Source organism: Schistocerca piceifrons, chromosome 11 (genome assembly GCF_021461385.2).
Source record: "Schistocerca piceifrons isolate TAMUIC-IGC-003096 chromosome 11, iqSchPice1.1, whole genome shotgun sequence".
Taxonomy (NCBI): Eukaryota; Metazoa; Arthropoda; class Insecta; order Orthoptera; family Acrididae; genus Schistocerca; species Schistocerca piceifrons.
The window spans coordinates 133,094,072-133,110,212 of record NC_060148.1 but is presented as its reverse complement, the minus strand read 5'-3'; the positions used below and the strand labels follow the sequence as shown (position 1 = coordinate 133,110,212).

The following is a 16,141-nucleotide window of genomic DNA, read 5'->3' as shown; positions in this document are numbered from 1 at the left end:
TATGGTAGCATTTAGTTGGAAGTCTCCATTTGCAAAAGTACTTTACTGCTACTTCAAGGTTTTCCTTTATGTTTATCTCTGACTGGTTGATTTAGCTATGTCTTGTTGCAAGTACGTAATCATCAGTGTAACCGAACTGCTTTGAATTTGTTTTTGGCATGTCTACAGTGTAACAAGCTGAGAAGTGGAGCAAAGACTGATCCCTGTGGTAGACTATTTTTTAATTTCCTATGGGAACTGATGTTGGATGTCGTGTCTACTCGGAACTCAATCTTTTAGCATATTCTCAAGATTGGACAAAATTTTACATTATGCCTTCTCTCCATACTGTGTCACAGCTGCAGGTTCAAGTTGCCACTTTTGAGGAAGCTTTGACACAATTGCTCACTCTCTTGGGACCAACAAGAGACATAATGGTTTCTGTAGCCTCTTGGTATAAACTTTTTGGTGTTCCTAATTATGGCACTAGCAAATCTTTTGTAGTTTATGCTGGTAGGAATACCCAGCCTAAGCATTTGTCTAGTTCTATAGTGTGAGGGGCATACAAGATTAGAGGAATTTGTGTTCCTATTTTTGCTGGTCGATGCTGGTTAACACTTACGTTTGTGTTACATAGATTCTTATAATACGGCGTATACAATGAGCCACAGTGGTATCGGAAATTAGCAAAGTTACACAAATGCTTAGAACGAAGGAGTAGATAAAAAAGAACAGCTTAGTAGTATAAGAGAAGGAGCAGTGATTCTTATCAAAGTAGCTGTTTTTCCGGTAATGTACATGTATATGAGGGCAGTCTAGAAATTTTTTCCCAATTTTAAAGAAAAGCAATCACATTAAAAACTTTGTTGCAATAGATACAACAATGTTTGATCTGTTTAAGGATGTAATCACCACCTGAATTAAGACAGTTGTCATACCATGAGATGAGCTTTTGTATTTCTTTGTCATAGAAGTCTTGGGGAGGAGAGGGGGCATTGTTCAGGGACAATAAAGGCATTCTGCTTATTGACTTCCTGCCCAGAGGTGAAACAGTGAATGCTGGACAATAAATGTGAAATACTGTGGAAACTGCAATGGCTCATTTAGAACGAGAGGTGTGTAAAGCCTAGTGCAGGTAATCTGCTGATCCGTGACAATACCTGCCTATGTAGAACTGCGCACAACCAATGTTCTGAAGGAGTTCGGCTGGGCTGTCTGATCATCCACCATACAGTTATGATCTTGTTCTCAATCAAGAAATTTTTGTCCTATACTCAGGACTGTCACTGGCAGAGAGCTGGACTACCACAACTTATTCGATTCCCGTGGGGCAGACTTCTGTGACATGGGAATAGAAAAGTTGATCCCTTAATATAACAAGTACCTGAATTCTGGTGGTGATCGTGTCAATAAATAGCTCGAACATTACTGCATCTGAAGTCTATCAAGTTTTTCACATAACTACTACTTCCTGGTGTAACCTAGTGTCTTCACAAGGTCAGCATGACATTTGTGGGTTTGGCATTGTTAAAGGTGGAGGGGGGGTCGGATGCTCTTCGCGTTGGCAGTTTACACCAGTTGTCATATAATTCTTCTCTTAGTGTCGCCAACCCCCAGCTGATCCCATGATGTGCAGGGTTTCTAATCTACCTGATACACAAGGGATGATAAATCCTAAGAAACATTTCTTCCCACCTATGCCCCCTCCCATTCACAGTCTCTCACACACACACACACACACACACACACACACACACACACACACACAAAGATCTTTCATAAGTTCCATCATCAAAGAGAGCTGTCAGGGTAGAGGAGCAAGTATAACAGGCAGAAGCAGCCACTCCAGGCAATTCTGTAAAGTACACTAACAGTGTATTATGACTACTGGTAATCTGCTCATACTGGTATTTATTGGAAATATTTCTAGAGTACGTCATTTATGCAGCTGTATACGAGGTTGGATCAAAAAGCGATGTCTCCTGTGTCGTGTAATAATGAACATGTAACAGCGGAATTACTCTGTCCAGTCCCATTAATGATACCACATACTAAAAGTTAGTCTTTTGCAGCGCAGATCATTGAGAGACATGCAGGAGGAATGTCTGTGAGGCTCTGGTGAGTACTGACAGGGATATGGAGCCATGCCACCTCCACCTGTGCTGTGTTTCTCAGTTGAGGATCCATGTCGCTTACACCTGATCGAGATGGTCCTATAGATTATTGATTGGGTTTAAATCTGGCCAATTTGGTGGCCAGGGAAGTACGGTACACTCCCTCTGGTGCCCTTTGAACCACACCCGTAGACCGTGAGCAGTGTGACACGTTGCATTGTCCTGCTGGTAGATGCCACTGTGTTGAGGAAAAAGAAACTGCATGTAGGGGTGGACATGGCCCCTGAGAATAGAGTTGAGTCGATCCATTGTGCCTTCTAGAACGATTAGATCACCCGAGGAATGCCACGGAAACATTTCTTAGACCGTAACACTGCACCCCTAGACTGGATCATTCTGACAGTTGTTGTGGGGTGTTTGCTCTGACGTTTCATGCCGTACGTGCCAACAGCCGTCTGTCCGAAGGAGCATAAAACGTGATTCATCTAAAGAGGCCGACTGCCACCACTCGGTGGATGTCCAGTTACAGTATTGCAGTGCAAATTTCAGCCCTTGTCACCAATGAACAGCTGTCAGCACGGGTGCACAAAGCAGGTACCTGCTACGGAAGTGCATATGCAGAACATTTGCTGAATGGTCGTTGAGGAGATGCTGTCAGTAGCACCTCAGTTCATCTGGGCAGTCAGTTGCTCAACAGTTGTACATCTCCATTAATTAAAACTTCTGGGCTGAATTGCCGTGGTCCCTATATAAAACTACTTCTCCTTCCTGACGTATCGTTGCCTACTGCGGGCAACGTCTTCTGAGGTGAGTCGGTGACTGGCTGCTAGGCGCTGGTGGTCCCACTTATATAGAGCGCTTAGATGGTGCCACCACTCGTCACGTGCTTTCGACTTTAAAACTATCTCTGGCTAGTGCCATCTCTCTCGATTACAGGTAATCGATTGTCACTTCGTCGGTACAAAGTCGACCGCCATATCTTGTCTAGTTTTAATCCTTCTTCTTTTCTATTAAAATTATTTCCGTGCTTGTAGATCTCTATAGCTTCTCTATACATGCGAGTAGCACCTACCAGCAGGACAATGCAACGTGTCACACTGCTCACGGTCTACGGGTGTGGTTCAAAGGGCACCAGAGGGAGTGTACCGTACTTCCCTGGCCACCAAATTGGCCAGATTTAAACCCAATCAATAATCTATAGGACCATCTCGATCAGGTGTAAGCAACATGGATCCTCAACTGAGAAACACAGCACAGGTGGAGGTGGCATGGCTCCATATCCCTGTCAGTACTCAACAGAGCCTCACAGACATTCTTCCTGCATGTCTCTCAATGATCTGCGCTGCAAAAGACTAACTTTTAGTATGTGGTCTCATTAATGTGAGGTCCTAGCTATCACGTTTGTCTCACTAAATTTTATTTCGTGATCACTGTCTTTGAAAACGTGTTCCGTTACAGCTGATTTGTCAATCTGTCCTAATCTACAGTTCCTTTTGTGTTCTGTTAGGCAGGTATTAACACTCCTTTTAGTTGTTCCAATATAAACCGTGCCACAGCTACACGGAATTTTACACACACCTGGGGTAGCTAAGGGGTGTCGTGCGTCTTTCACCGATCTTAAACTTTCACTAATTTTCTTGGTAGGTCGAAAGATTGTCTCCACTTGAAATTTGGCCAAAACTATACCAATATGGTCCGTGATGTTATGAATAAATGGGAGAAAAACTTTTCCAGCCAGCGGTTGTTGTCGTGTAATTTCGGACACTTTTCTTCGAGGGTGGAATGCTCGATCTATTTCCTTGTCAGTGTACCCATTTCTCTTGAAAGCTGTTCGCAAATGGCTTAATTCATCTTGCAAGATACCATCACGGACCATATTGGTAAAGTTGTGGCCAAGTTTCAAGTGGAGACAATGTTTCGACCTACCAAGAAAATTAGTGAAAGTTTAAGATTGGTGAAAGACGCACGACACCACTTAGCTACCCCAGGTGTATAAAATTCCGTGTAGCTGTGGCACGGTTTATATTGGAACAACTAAAAGGAGTGTTAATACCCGCCTAACGGAACACAAAAGGAACTGTAGATTGGGACTGATTGACAAATCAGCTGTAGCGGAACACATTTTCAAAGACGGTGATCACGAAATAAAATTTAGTGAGACAAATGTGATAGCTAGGACCTCGCATTATTATACCTGCATGTATAGATAAGATATAGAGATCTACAAGCACGGAAATAATTTTAATAGAAACGAAGGAGGATTAAAACTAGACAAGATATGGTGGTCGACTTTGTACCAATGAAGTGGCAATCGATTACCTGTAATCGAGAGTGATGGCACTAGCCAGAGATAGTTTTAAAGTCCAAAGCACATGACGAGTGGTGGCGCCATCTAAGCGCTCTATATAAGTGGGACCACCAGCGCCTAGCAGCCAGTTGCCGACTCACCTCAGAAGATGTTGCCCACAGTAGGCAACGAAACATCAGGAAGGAGAAGTAGTTTTATATATGGACCACAGCAATTCAGCCCGGAAATTTTAATTAATGAAGACACCGGCCGTGAAAACTTACATGTTATGATGTTGTACATCTGTTCACCCCTATCATATGTGGCCTGCAGTGCACTGCAGTTGCCTCGATGTCGGTTTTGGATAACACTGTTTTGTCACACACGGTATGCTTTAACCTGTGGAACACACGAACAGTTTACAAACTTAGCCATTTCGGAAATCCTTCCACCCCAGACCCTTTTGGACAGCAGATAAATCGCTTTGTTTCTGCATTACAACAATAGCTGCACTGTCTCCTGCATCCTTCGAGAGACTTTATATACCGTCAAGTGCTAGTACTGCCATCTATTAGTGGTTCTTGCATGCTGATTTCGAACATAGGTGGCTGTCACATTAATTTGACTGGACTGTATAGAACAGATCATAGCCTAAACTATCCATTCAGCATAGCCATTGTGCATTTGTGGGTTATGGGGCACTGTAATGGACAGCAGCAATCTATAGTGTTGGGTGAAGAAGTTTGCTAACAGAGAAACAGTCATTGGAGGTAAACCATGTAGCGGCCAGCCAACATCATCTGCCACAGGTGCCAGTTGAGGAGAGACTGATGAAGTGATTTGAAGAGACACACGTGCTAGATTTCACAATCGGCAGTGAAACCTATGTAACTACACTTAAGAAACTTACAGAGATATTATTGACTATGTGGTTACAGATTTAGTGACTTGGGTGAGGTAAAAACAGCTTTAAGAATCGTAGGCCAAGAAGTAAAAACTGAATTGTTTTCAAGCTGGTTGTGATGTCTGCATTCAGTGGTTGTGCAAATTTGTGCAACTGTGTAGTGACTGTTGAATGGTACTGTTGTGTAGAAGACCATTCGGGCTGTGATCTGTACTAATTCTGGTGTTCCATGTTCATTATTTAATTTTTATGACACAAAAGGCACTACTTTTATATCCACCCTTATACTAGGAGAAAACCTACTGCTTCAGAGGAAAGCTACTGCTCCTTCTCATTCACTATGCAGCTGCTATTTTCATCCATACTTCATCCCAATAAGCATTTATGTAGATTTAGATGGAGCACTGTCACTTGTTTATACAGACTATGTGATCAAAAGTATCTGGACACCCCCAAAAACATACATTTGTGCTGCCACCTATTGCCAGGTACTCCATATCAGCGACCTCAGTAGTCATTAGACATCGTGAGAGAGCAGAATGGGGCACTCCACGGAACTCACGGATTTCAAACTTGGTCAGGTGATTGGGTGTCACTTGTGTCATACATCTGTATGCGAGATTTCCACACTCCTAAACATCCATAGGCCCACTGTTTGTGATGTGATAGTGAAGTGGAAACGTGGAGGGACACGTACAGCACAAAACATACAGGCCGACCTCATCTATTGACTGACAGAGACCGCCGACATTTGAACAGGGTCATAATGTGTAATAGGCAGACATCTATCCAGACCGTCACACAGGAATTCCAAACTGCATCAGCATCCACTGCAAGTACCATGAGAGTTAGGCAGGAGGTGAGGAAACCTGGATTTCATGGTCGAGCGGCTGCTCATAAGCCACACATCACACAGGCAAATGCCAAAGGACGCCTCACTTGGTGTAAGGAGCGTAAACATTGGACAATTGAACAGTGGAAAAACAATGCGTGAAGTGACGAATCACGGTACACAATGTGGTGATCTGATGGCAGGGTGTGAGTGTGGCGAATGCCCAGTGTTGAAGAGCAATTTGGGGATGGCGATTGCATCTTTCAATATGATCGAGCATCTGTTCACATTGCACGGCCTGTGGCGGAGTGGTTACATGACAATAACATCCCTGTAACTGCCCTGCACAGTCCTGACCTGAATCCTACAGAAAATCTTTGGGATGTTTTGGAACAGCAATTTCGTGCCAGGCCTCACCAACCGACATCAATATGTGCTCAGTGGAGCACTCCATGAAGAATGGGCTGCCATTCCCCAAGAGACCTTCCAGCACGTGACTCTACGTATTCCTGCGAGAGTGGAAGCTGTCAACAAGGCTAAGGGTGGGCCAACACCATATTGAATTTCAGCATTACCAATGGAAGGTGCCACGAACTTGCAAGTCATTTTCAGCCAGGTGTCTGGATACTTTTGATCACATAGTGTATTGGCAAAGTCAAAACCCATTTAATATGAACATTAGAGTTGAGCGGAGTTAATGTCCATAAGTCCAAATATTCTGATAAATTATGGGAGTAGCGGCTAATAAGATATTCTTTTACCTTGTCTTTGAGTGTCTGGGGATTTCAGATTTTCTGCCTTGTTTGGCATAATCTTTCATAGAATATAAAACTTCATTCTAAAATGTAGACAGGGACAATGTCAATCCTAAATTCAATCTTATTGTTACCTACAAATACTATTATACAACAAATGGGCTGTTTTGTAAGTATGAGAATCCTCAAGTGCATCTGGACTTCTCGGCATAGTACTTGGCTATCACCTTTACATTATTGTTATTATTGTGCACGAATTAAGGGTAATTAAAAGCTACAAATACCAAATGTGTCTGTGTGACGCATGACAATGAAGTTTTGGAATGTGATGTGTCCACAAATGGGGATGGACAAATCACTGGAAACACTCATTTTACTGCTACGTTACTTTTGTGGCAACACATCAATCTGTAGCATAACCCAAGGTCTAGATTATGTTGAAGTTGGTTTGAGAATTGAAACCAATGAATGTGATGTCATGAGAATAACTAAATTCTTGTTATATATATCCTTTATTTTATGCATACAAATAGTTTATATTGTGGGTCAGAGCGTACAGGTGGTCTCTGTATAATCTGTCGATAAACTGAAGAGCGAACAGCACTTTTGGTGGGCAACTGGTCTTTCCTAGAAGAACGCTCTACCTGCTGTGCAGAATTACAATGAATCAGTTTCCTTTTTAGCAGTGCGGTGCAGTATGTGGCGAGCCACATAGTTTCTCTTGTGCATTCTTGTGTTAGTTAAATTAGATACTGATGTAGGTGTTCATGCATTTATTGAGAAATAAACTGTCAGGAATATTTGAACACAACAGTCCCACTCATTTAAAAGGTGGACTGTGGAAGGGCTGGCAAAACATCATCAAACAGCCTGTGGGTGGTCATCATAACATAGTTGGATAAAGACTGCGGGGACAGGCATGTTATGTTATGTTATGTTATGTGGTTTATTCATCTCATTACATACAATTTTCAAATCATTTGATTTGATGTACAGGAGACATGTCAAGGTTTACAAAAGAAACTTTTTTTCACTTTTTTAAGAGAACTACAAAAGTTTACATTATATTTTACATTTCTAAGTTACAGCTACACATGTACATAAAATAATAAATGTATTACAATCCCTGTGTTCAGATTGTGAAGCTGTCCTCAATGAATTCATCGACAGAATAATAACACTTTTCCACCAGGAGAGTAAAGAGCAATCTTTTCAGTGAACCAATCTCCATTTTAAATATATTACTGCCTTTTATTTTATTGAAAATTTTTAACCCCATATACTCTGGCGTTTGGGCATAAAGTTTTAAACGATGTGTTGGAAGTTTGAAGTTATCTCTGTGGCGAGTGCTGTAGTTGTGGTCAAAACGGAAATTGTCTAGTGTATGTTGATTTCTATATAGGAACACCACCATCTCATATATGTAAAGTGAGGGGATAGATAGTACTTTTAAATTTTTTAACAGTGGTCGACAGGATTCCCGTTTTTTTGCAACACACATGTTTCTAATTACTTTCTTTTGTAATACTAGGAGCCTAGTGACATTTGCTGAATTTCCCCAGAAGATTATGCCATAACGAATAACTGACTCAAAGTAGCAGTGATAAACTATCTTTCTGGTATCTATGTTTGTGGCACCTGACAAAATACACATTGCAAATGCTAAGTTGTTCAGTTGATTTGCTAAGTAATCTATGTGTACCTTCCAATTTAAATTTTTGTCAAGATTTAGGCCTAAGAACTTCACGTGGTTTGCTTCTGTGATATCCTGATCATTGCAAGTTATCTTTATTTCACTCCTTTCTACTGATTTAGCTTCAAATTGCATCATTTTGGTTTTAGTTACATTTAGTTTTAGTCCATTTTGATAGAACCAAGATTCAAGTTTTTCTAAAGTGTTTTTGGCTTTTTCTGGAATATTTTCAGATACCTCACTTTCAATTAGAACTGATGTATCATCAGCAAATAAGACTGAATGAACATCAATAGCAAGTGGTAGGTCATTTACGTAAAAAAGAAACAGATAGGGACCCAATATCGAACCTTGTGGGACTCCTTGGGGAACTGTTTTCCAGTCTGATGAATAATTGGTTCCATTTGAAGTTAAAATTACTCTTTGTTTCCTACCTGACAGGTAAGAGCTAAACCATTTTAAAGCAGTGTCTCTGATTCCATACATCTGTAATTTGTGGAGGAGTAATGCATGGTTCACTGAATCAAAAGCTTTAGTCAGATCACAGAATATACCTGTGACCTTTCTACCTTTATCTAACGTGGAGCATATTTTTTGGATAAACTCATTTATAGCGTTCGCAGTGCTTTTACCCTGTTGGAATCCGAACTGGTTTTTAAAAATTATATCATTTACAGTAAGAAAGTTATTAATTTGTTTTGCTGCAATCTTTTCAAACACTTTAGAGAAGACCGGCAAGAGAGAGATAGGGCGGTAATTCCCCATATCTTCTGTCGATCCTTTCTTGAATAGAGGTTTGATCTCACCATATTTCAATACCTCTGGAAAGCATCCCTGTTCATAAGATTGATTTATAATAGTTGACAGTGGTTGGGAAATAATATCATACACATACTTGATTACAGATGTTGTTATTTCATCCCACCCATGTGAGGTTTTGTTTTTTAGAGACAATATTTCCTTTTCCACATCCCTTTGGGTTATTTTTTCAAATTCTTTAAAAGATGTGTTCTGGCTGTTTTCCAAATTTGTGATGCCCTGATAGAATGTCATATCCACATCCGATCTTACTACGTTTAGGAAGAATTCATTGAAACAACTTGACATCTGAACAGGGTTTACTATAATTTCATTTTCATGTCTAATTTTCAAAATCTCATGAATTTTTACTTTGGCTCCTAGTTCAGACTGAACAACTGACCACACTGCTTTTGTCTTATTTCTGTGTTCTCGTATGAATTTATTATTTGCCATTTTTTTAGCTGCCGCTACAACTTTCCTAAATACAGCTTTATACTGTTTGACATACATGACAAAATCTGGATTTCTGTTTGATTTTAACTCATTGTGGAGCTCTCTCTTTCTGGCACTAGAGATCTTTATTCCTGTTGTAATCCATTTGAGTTTACCATTAACCTTCTTTTGCTTATATCTACGAGGAAATGATTCATTAAATACCTCTAAGAAACAATTTAAGAATTTGTCATAGTTAATCGAGCTTGAACTATTGTAGTCTACAGGCCAGCTTATTATACTTAATTTACTGCGGAATAAATCCATTTTACTTTTACTGAGATCCCTTTTTATACACACTTCTGGAGACTTTAGGTTATTTGCTTTTGGGAGCTCAATAAACAGAGCTGAGTGATCTGAAATACCCAAGTCTAAGCAGTATTTGTGCTTATTTCCACTGTCAAATATGTAGTTAGTAATAATATTATCAATGCAGGTCACTGATCTGCTGTTTTCCCTAGTGCCTTCAGAAAAATTTAGCTTGAAACCAGATTTCTGAATTAAGTCACGAAATTTTGTGGAATCATTGCTTTCAACTAAGACATTTAAGTTGAAGTCTGCTGCTATAACAACATTTTTCTTACTTTCTTTCTGGAGTTTTTCCAGGAGGCATTCGAATTTGGTTAAAAACACTTTTGTTACCGCACATCCAGGAATTCTGTAGATTGCTATAACCAATGTATTCAGATCACTCAGCTCTACAGAGCAACTTTCAAACACGCTCTCTTCATTTAATTAATTAAAACTATCTCTCACTGTATAACTTATGGAAGAATTGACAAGAATGCAGGAGCCTCCACGAGATTTGCTTATTCTACAAAAGCTAGCAGCTACCTTAAAATTATTAATACTATTTAGTACTTTTATACTATCTTCTGTTAACCAGTGTTCATTTAGGCTGATTATTTTAATATTTACGGATTCTGAAAGCAGAATTTTTAGTTCGTCGATTTTTGAGAATTTACGATTTGGTAGTTCTGCCCCTAAGCCATTTATATTCAAGTGCATCAATAGATCATTTTTTCTTTTAGTTATTTCGCATGCATCCTTTGTTTGGTACCAAAACTTTTTATTTTCAGTTTGAATTTTTTCTTTGTCACCCCTATCACAATGAATTAGTTTCCCTTGCTTCTTAGGACTTTACACACGTCTATGAACATTTTACTAAGGTTCACAGAGCCTAATCTATTCAAGTGCAGGCCGTCTCACTCTTCAGTTTATGGACCGACTGTAGATTCAGTATTTTCTAAATTAAGGGTATTTGTGAAGATATATGATTGGTACTATTCAAATTGAAACTAACATCCATTGTTCCACATACAACAACTGATTGTTCTTCAGCTGTAATTTGGTAAATGTGCCATTCTGTTTCAGATGGCACAGAGTGAAGACCTGGATAATGACATCGATGAAATGCTCCACGAATTTGAGTCGAAGTGCCAGCGTCCCATCCTCCACTGTGTCCTGTTCTACTGATGGAGACTGCATGCTGCACGACCAGAGGACAGATAGAAGTTTCTACTGACACGCGCACGCACTTTGCGACGTCCGGTCCTTCGGCGAGGGGACGTGAGAGGAGCGGTGGTGTGCTCGCACACAGATGCGTTTGTCTGTACCTCACTTTCTGTGCGAACCGGCGAAGAAATTTCTCTTCTCTTAGCAGGTTACCTTCTGGTGCTCCAGAAATGAGTGATATTTGTTAAGTTAGTTCGGATTGAGGATGTCAGAATTCCTCTTAAGTCTATAAACAGAAAGCTTTAATAAAAACTGATTTCAACAGTGGCACTGGATGAATTGGCCACTACAGCATTTGTACTATGACATTTTTATTTTGTTACATTTTTAAGAAAGAAGGAAAGAAATAATGTTTTTCTTGCAGTTCTGTGTAGTTATAGCTAGCAGTGTGCAAATGCCGGCACATTAATCGGTTTCTGTATCTTCCAGCCTGTGTCGTACAGAATCATAATTGGTTATTGGGGTCCGCGTATTCTGAGATGACTGCCACAACCTGTTGTGCGAAAGACTTACTGTAGAGATTGAGGCATAATACATAGCATATTTAACTCTCATTTAAGCAAGCAGCCAGTAAGATTTCTCTGGGTTACCTTTATGTCCACCTTTCATATTGAAAAGTAATTGTAATCCAATGACAGCTAGATGCAGATGCTCAAATTATTGTAGGAATAAGCTTTCCAATTGCTAAAAGGCTGGCAGATATATACCGATTTGTTTTAAAATGTTCGGGAAAGTTTATAGGGCACCTGGAACTGAAGTTATTTTCAGGATATTGATGGGGTAGGATATAACTTTGCAGCCATCAGTGCAAGAATTTCACGAGAGATTGAGCTCTCAATTCAGAATTGTACTGTTTGACAGTGCACAGTTGTCATCTCAGAATTGTGTTATTACTGTGTTGCTAAGTGTAGTGTCACTTATTTTTTTACTTTAATAGATTAAATGTAGCAAATATGAGATTATCTGGAACTATACTGATAACTGAATACCTTGTATGAATGTTCCTGTGTAGACATTGTGCTACCTAATGTGTTTGTCTGTCCCACATACTTGTAGTTGCAGTTATATGAACTGATGCTGGACATGTGCTAATAACAAATGGTCTTGTCCTTTTGTTCGCTCTGTAGTGTACTGTGTGTCCAGCAAATGCAGCACAAATTGCTGATATGTTTTAATATCTCCTTAGTTCTAGATATTTGAAAGTCATTCAGTACATATGTTTATTGCACTATAAGGCTTACTGAGGAGAAATTGAATGCATAGAAGATGGTAACAGCAGGGGCAAGAATGCAGTTGGGTGAAAATGATGCAGAGATGACACACCTGTGATAGATTCTGGCAACAGTTTCAAAGAAGAAAAGAAATTAGGTGAGAGTGTTGTGGAAGTTACAGCATAGAGTGCTGTGGAAGTTACAGCGCCATGACTGCTACAGGAACAAACTTTTGTAGCAGATTTAAGTTTCTAAATCCCCTGCCCTACTTATGATCTGTATTTATTCATAGCATCTCAGGAATGTGAATATGTATTAGGTGGCCTTCTGTGACTGATGCAATTTTGTGCTTGCGTACCAGGGTGCTCGGATATTTATTTCTGATTTTAATGGTACATGCTGTGCAAAATACACTTGTCATCATTTACTCACTGCTATCAGTCCTACTCTGGAACAGTAGTGACTCTCAGTGGGTATTTTTACTGTTGGGCATGTGCCATGTAGCTGTTGTACAAGAATTCCAGTTTCACTCCCAGCCTTTCTGGCAATCTGCTTATTATGCACTCAATGTCTGATTTTTCCTTACTCCCTTCTTCCTTATAAAAATAAAGTACGAAAGTGAAAATATAACTTTTGTCTTTCTTCTTAATCAGAAGATATAAATGGAAAAGAACTTCCTGACATACATTTCATTCAATTCTGCATGTGAGATGTATCTGTGTAATTTCTGCTATGAAGTATGACATAGCTGTTGTTTCTGTATCTGTAATTATCAGGAAATAGTGTAGTATAAACCTGAGGTAACAGTATCTGTTTATCTTACAATGCTCAATCAATTCTACATATAACCACAGTGCAGTTTTAGTATTAAGGAGAAATGTTGAAACTTTTGCTCAGTGCTTCCATAAAACAATCTCTCTTCCATTCTGATGTTGCGATATGTATGCATTGATAAACAGATTACATATATTAACATGTAGTATTTTACTTTTTGTAAACTATGTCAGTCTGAATGAAACTAAAATTGAAACAATTACGGAACTGTATTTGCACACTGCTAAATGTTTTCTGTTTTTTGTTATTCTATTTATATTGCAAAAGTATTATTTATGTCATGTGTTTAGAATTAATGTCAGATTTGTTCTGGAGGGATGAGGAAGAAGTGAACTGATTATTGTACTAGCATGTCTTTTGCTTGTCCCTCCGTTCTTAGATTTTTGCCAATTTTTTACCTCAAGCTGTGAGACTACTGGATTGTGTGCAATTGCCTGTGTTCCATATGGAGGAATCCATTAGTACCATGGGCGATATTGTGAGACATAACGATTATATATATATATATGTATACAAATAACTTTTTTGTGCTTATAATTATAAATCATTATTTCTGTAAACTGTTCTGGTATTCTTTTATTGTATACAATACCTCAGGGGAAGGTACCAAAGTTTTCTTCCTTTTCCCAGCCGAACGCCTATTTTTCCATATTATAAATAAACGACTGTAATTGTAATATGGGAGGTGATTCAGGTTTGATAGCATACAATTAGAAACAGTGCCTTGTGGTATAGCTCAGGCAGGCACACATTACTGTTGGACCGCAATTTGCTTCCTAGATACCGAGTGGCATGGTATGGTGTGTAAGACACTTCACTCGTTTTTGGGAAGAAAGTGCTTAGCACCCTGTTTGGCTATTCGAATCTAGGTTTTCTGTTTAGATAAATTGTTTAAAGCAAATGCTGAGATTTCCTTGTTCAGTCTTGAGCATGTGCTCTGTCTATAGTGATATCTTTGTTGAGAGAGGATATTAAATCTTAATCTTCCTTATTCTGCCTTTGTGTCACTGGACATCTGTGGTTAGCAAACCACTCATTCAACCAGTAATGTTAATGCTCAAACCTGTGCATTGGCGCAGCCTCATTTGTATAATGTTGTTAGCTGAGAAGAGTTGGCAACAGAGTACATGGGATTTATTTGTAAACAAACACGAACAGTGTGACCTTCAGCCTCGGGATGCATGGAATTAACTGTATCATCACTGTAAAGTGGGTTAATTTTTCTTTTTTCTTCCTAGCTGGAACTACCAAATTAAAAAATTATTGAATGAAACGTCTGTTATGTATTATAACTTTGAGTACACAGTCCTAGAAATTAAAGCACAGAAATAATCAGTATGCTAATTTTTCCATATTTACAGATCTCTCTCTCTCCCCCCCCCCCCCCCCCCTGCCCCCGTTATGCAAAAAAAAAAACCACACTTTTCATCAGTTAGTAATTAGTTTGTAAATACAGTCAATATTTTGTGGTTTTGATCACTTGCTCAAGTTTACTCTTATGACTGCACAGTTCGCCACATGGTATTTCTACTAACCATAGAAAATTTCAATGTCCACAAAAAAAATTCAAAATATCTAAGTGTCATCCAAGGTTAGCCACAAACTGTTGTGGATCAATATGACTTGCCATAAAGTGTATTAACACTTCCTTAACAAAAGTGGTTAGCGCTCTGAGCTACACAACATTACATCACATGACCTAACCACAGACTCATTGAGACTTTTGTAAAATAATCTCCATATACCAAAGCACAAGAAAGAACACCGATTGTTTGAATAAAACAGTTGCCAAAAGGCCTCCTGTTTAACTTGTACACCACAGTAATCTTCCCTCTGATGAGTGCCATTAACAAAATCAATTTGCACAAAAACTCATATTAATAAATTCCAAAAATCAAATAAAATGAACCCCATCTTTATTCGTCTGAAGGACGAAAGTAAGCATTACATTACCGAGTACCATGAAAACTGGGTACTTTACAACTGTCATATCCCCCCTTTCCACCATCTATGTGGACAATTTCAATCACTTGTACTTTACATACAAGTCATGTTTATTGGTTGAGTACTGGGGAAGTGCAGTCAGTCTACAAAAGAGATTGCTTACAACTCACTCGTGTGACCAGTTCTGTAATATTGCCCAAGTGTGTGGGACTCATGCCAGACAGGACTAACACGGGATAATCTGTGGGAGAGAGTCACAGATACACTGAAGGAACTGAACTGGCAGACTCTTGAAGACGGAAGTAAACTATCCCGAGAGAGTCTATTAACAAAGTTTCAAGAACTGGCTTTAAATGACTACTCCTGGGATTTACTACAATCCCCTACATGTTGCTCTCACAGGGATAGTGACAATAAGATCAGAATAATTACTGCAAGCACAGAGGCATTCAAACAGTCATTCTTCCTGTGCTCCGTACGTGAATGGAAAGAAGCCCTAATAACTGGTACAATGGGATGTATCCTCTGCCATGCACATCATGGTGGCTCGCAGAGTATAGATCTAGATGTAGATTCACACCCCTCCCCCATTCTCTCAGGCAGAGCAACGAATGAAAGTAATAGTACAGTATCCAACTAATAAAAAATAGTGGTTGTCTGAAACTGAAAATATTGTGTGAATTTTAGCGTTTTAACCAAAATGCTGTTTAACACAGTGACTCCCACAGTCATAGTCACAGGCACATGGCATCAGATGTGAGGTTCTGCTGCGGCAGCCAG

The 16,141-nt window shown here is 39.4% G+C and overlaps 1 protein-coding gene across 1 annotated transcript in view; it reads left to right on the top strand.

Moving 5' to 3' along the window:
• LOC124720018 (RNA polymerase II subunit A C-terminal domain phosphatase SSU72) overlaps positions 1-13,977 on the top strand; it is a 49,269-nt gene extending 35,292 nt beyond the window's left edge. Inside the window, exon 5 of the mRNA XM_047245266.1 lies at positions 11,232-13,977. Coding sequence (XP_047101222.1) covers positions 11,232-11,333 — 102 coding nt within the window. The 3' untranslated portion in view covers positions 11,334-13,977. The remainder of the gene's footprint in view (positions 1-11,231) is intronic.
• Positions 13,978-16,141: the final 2,164 nt, after the last annotated feature.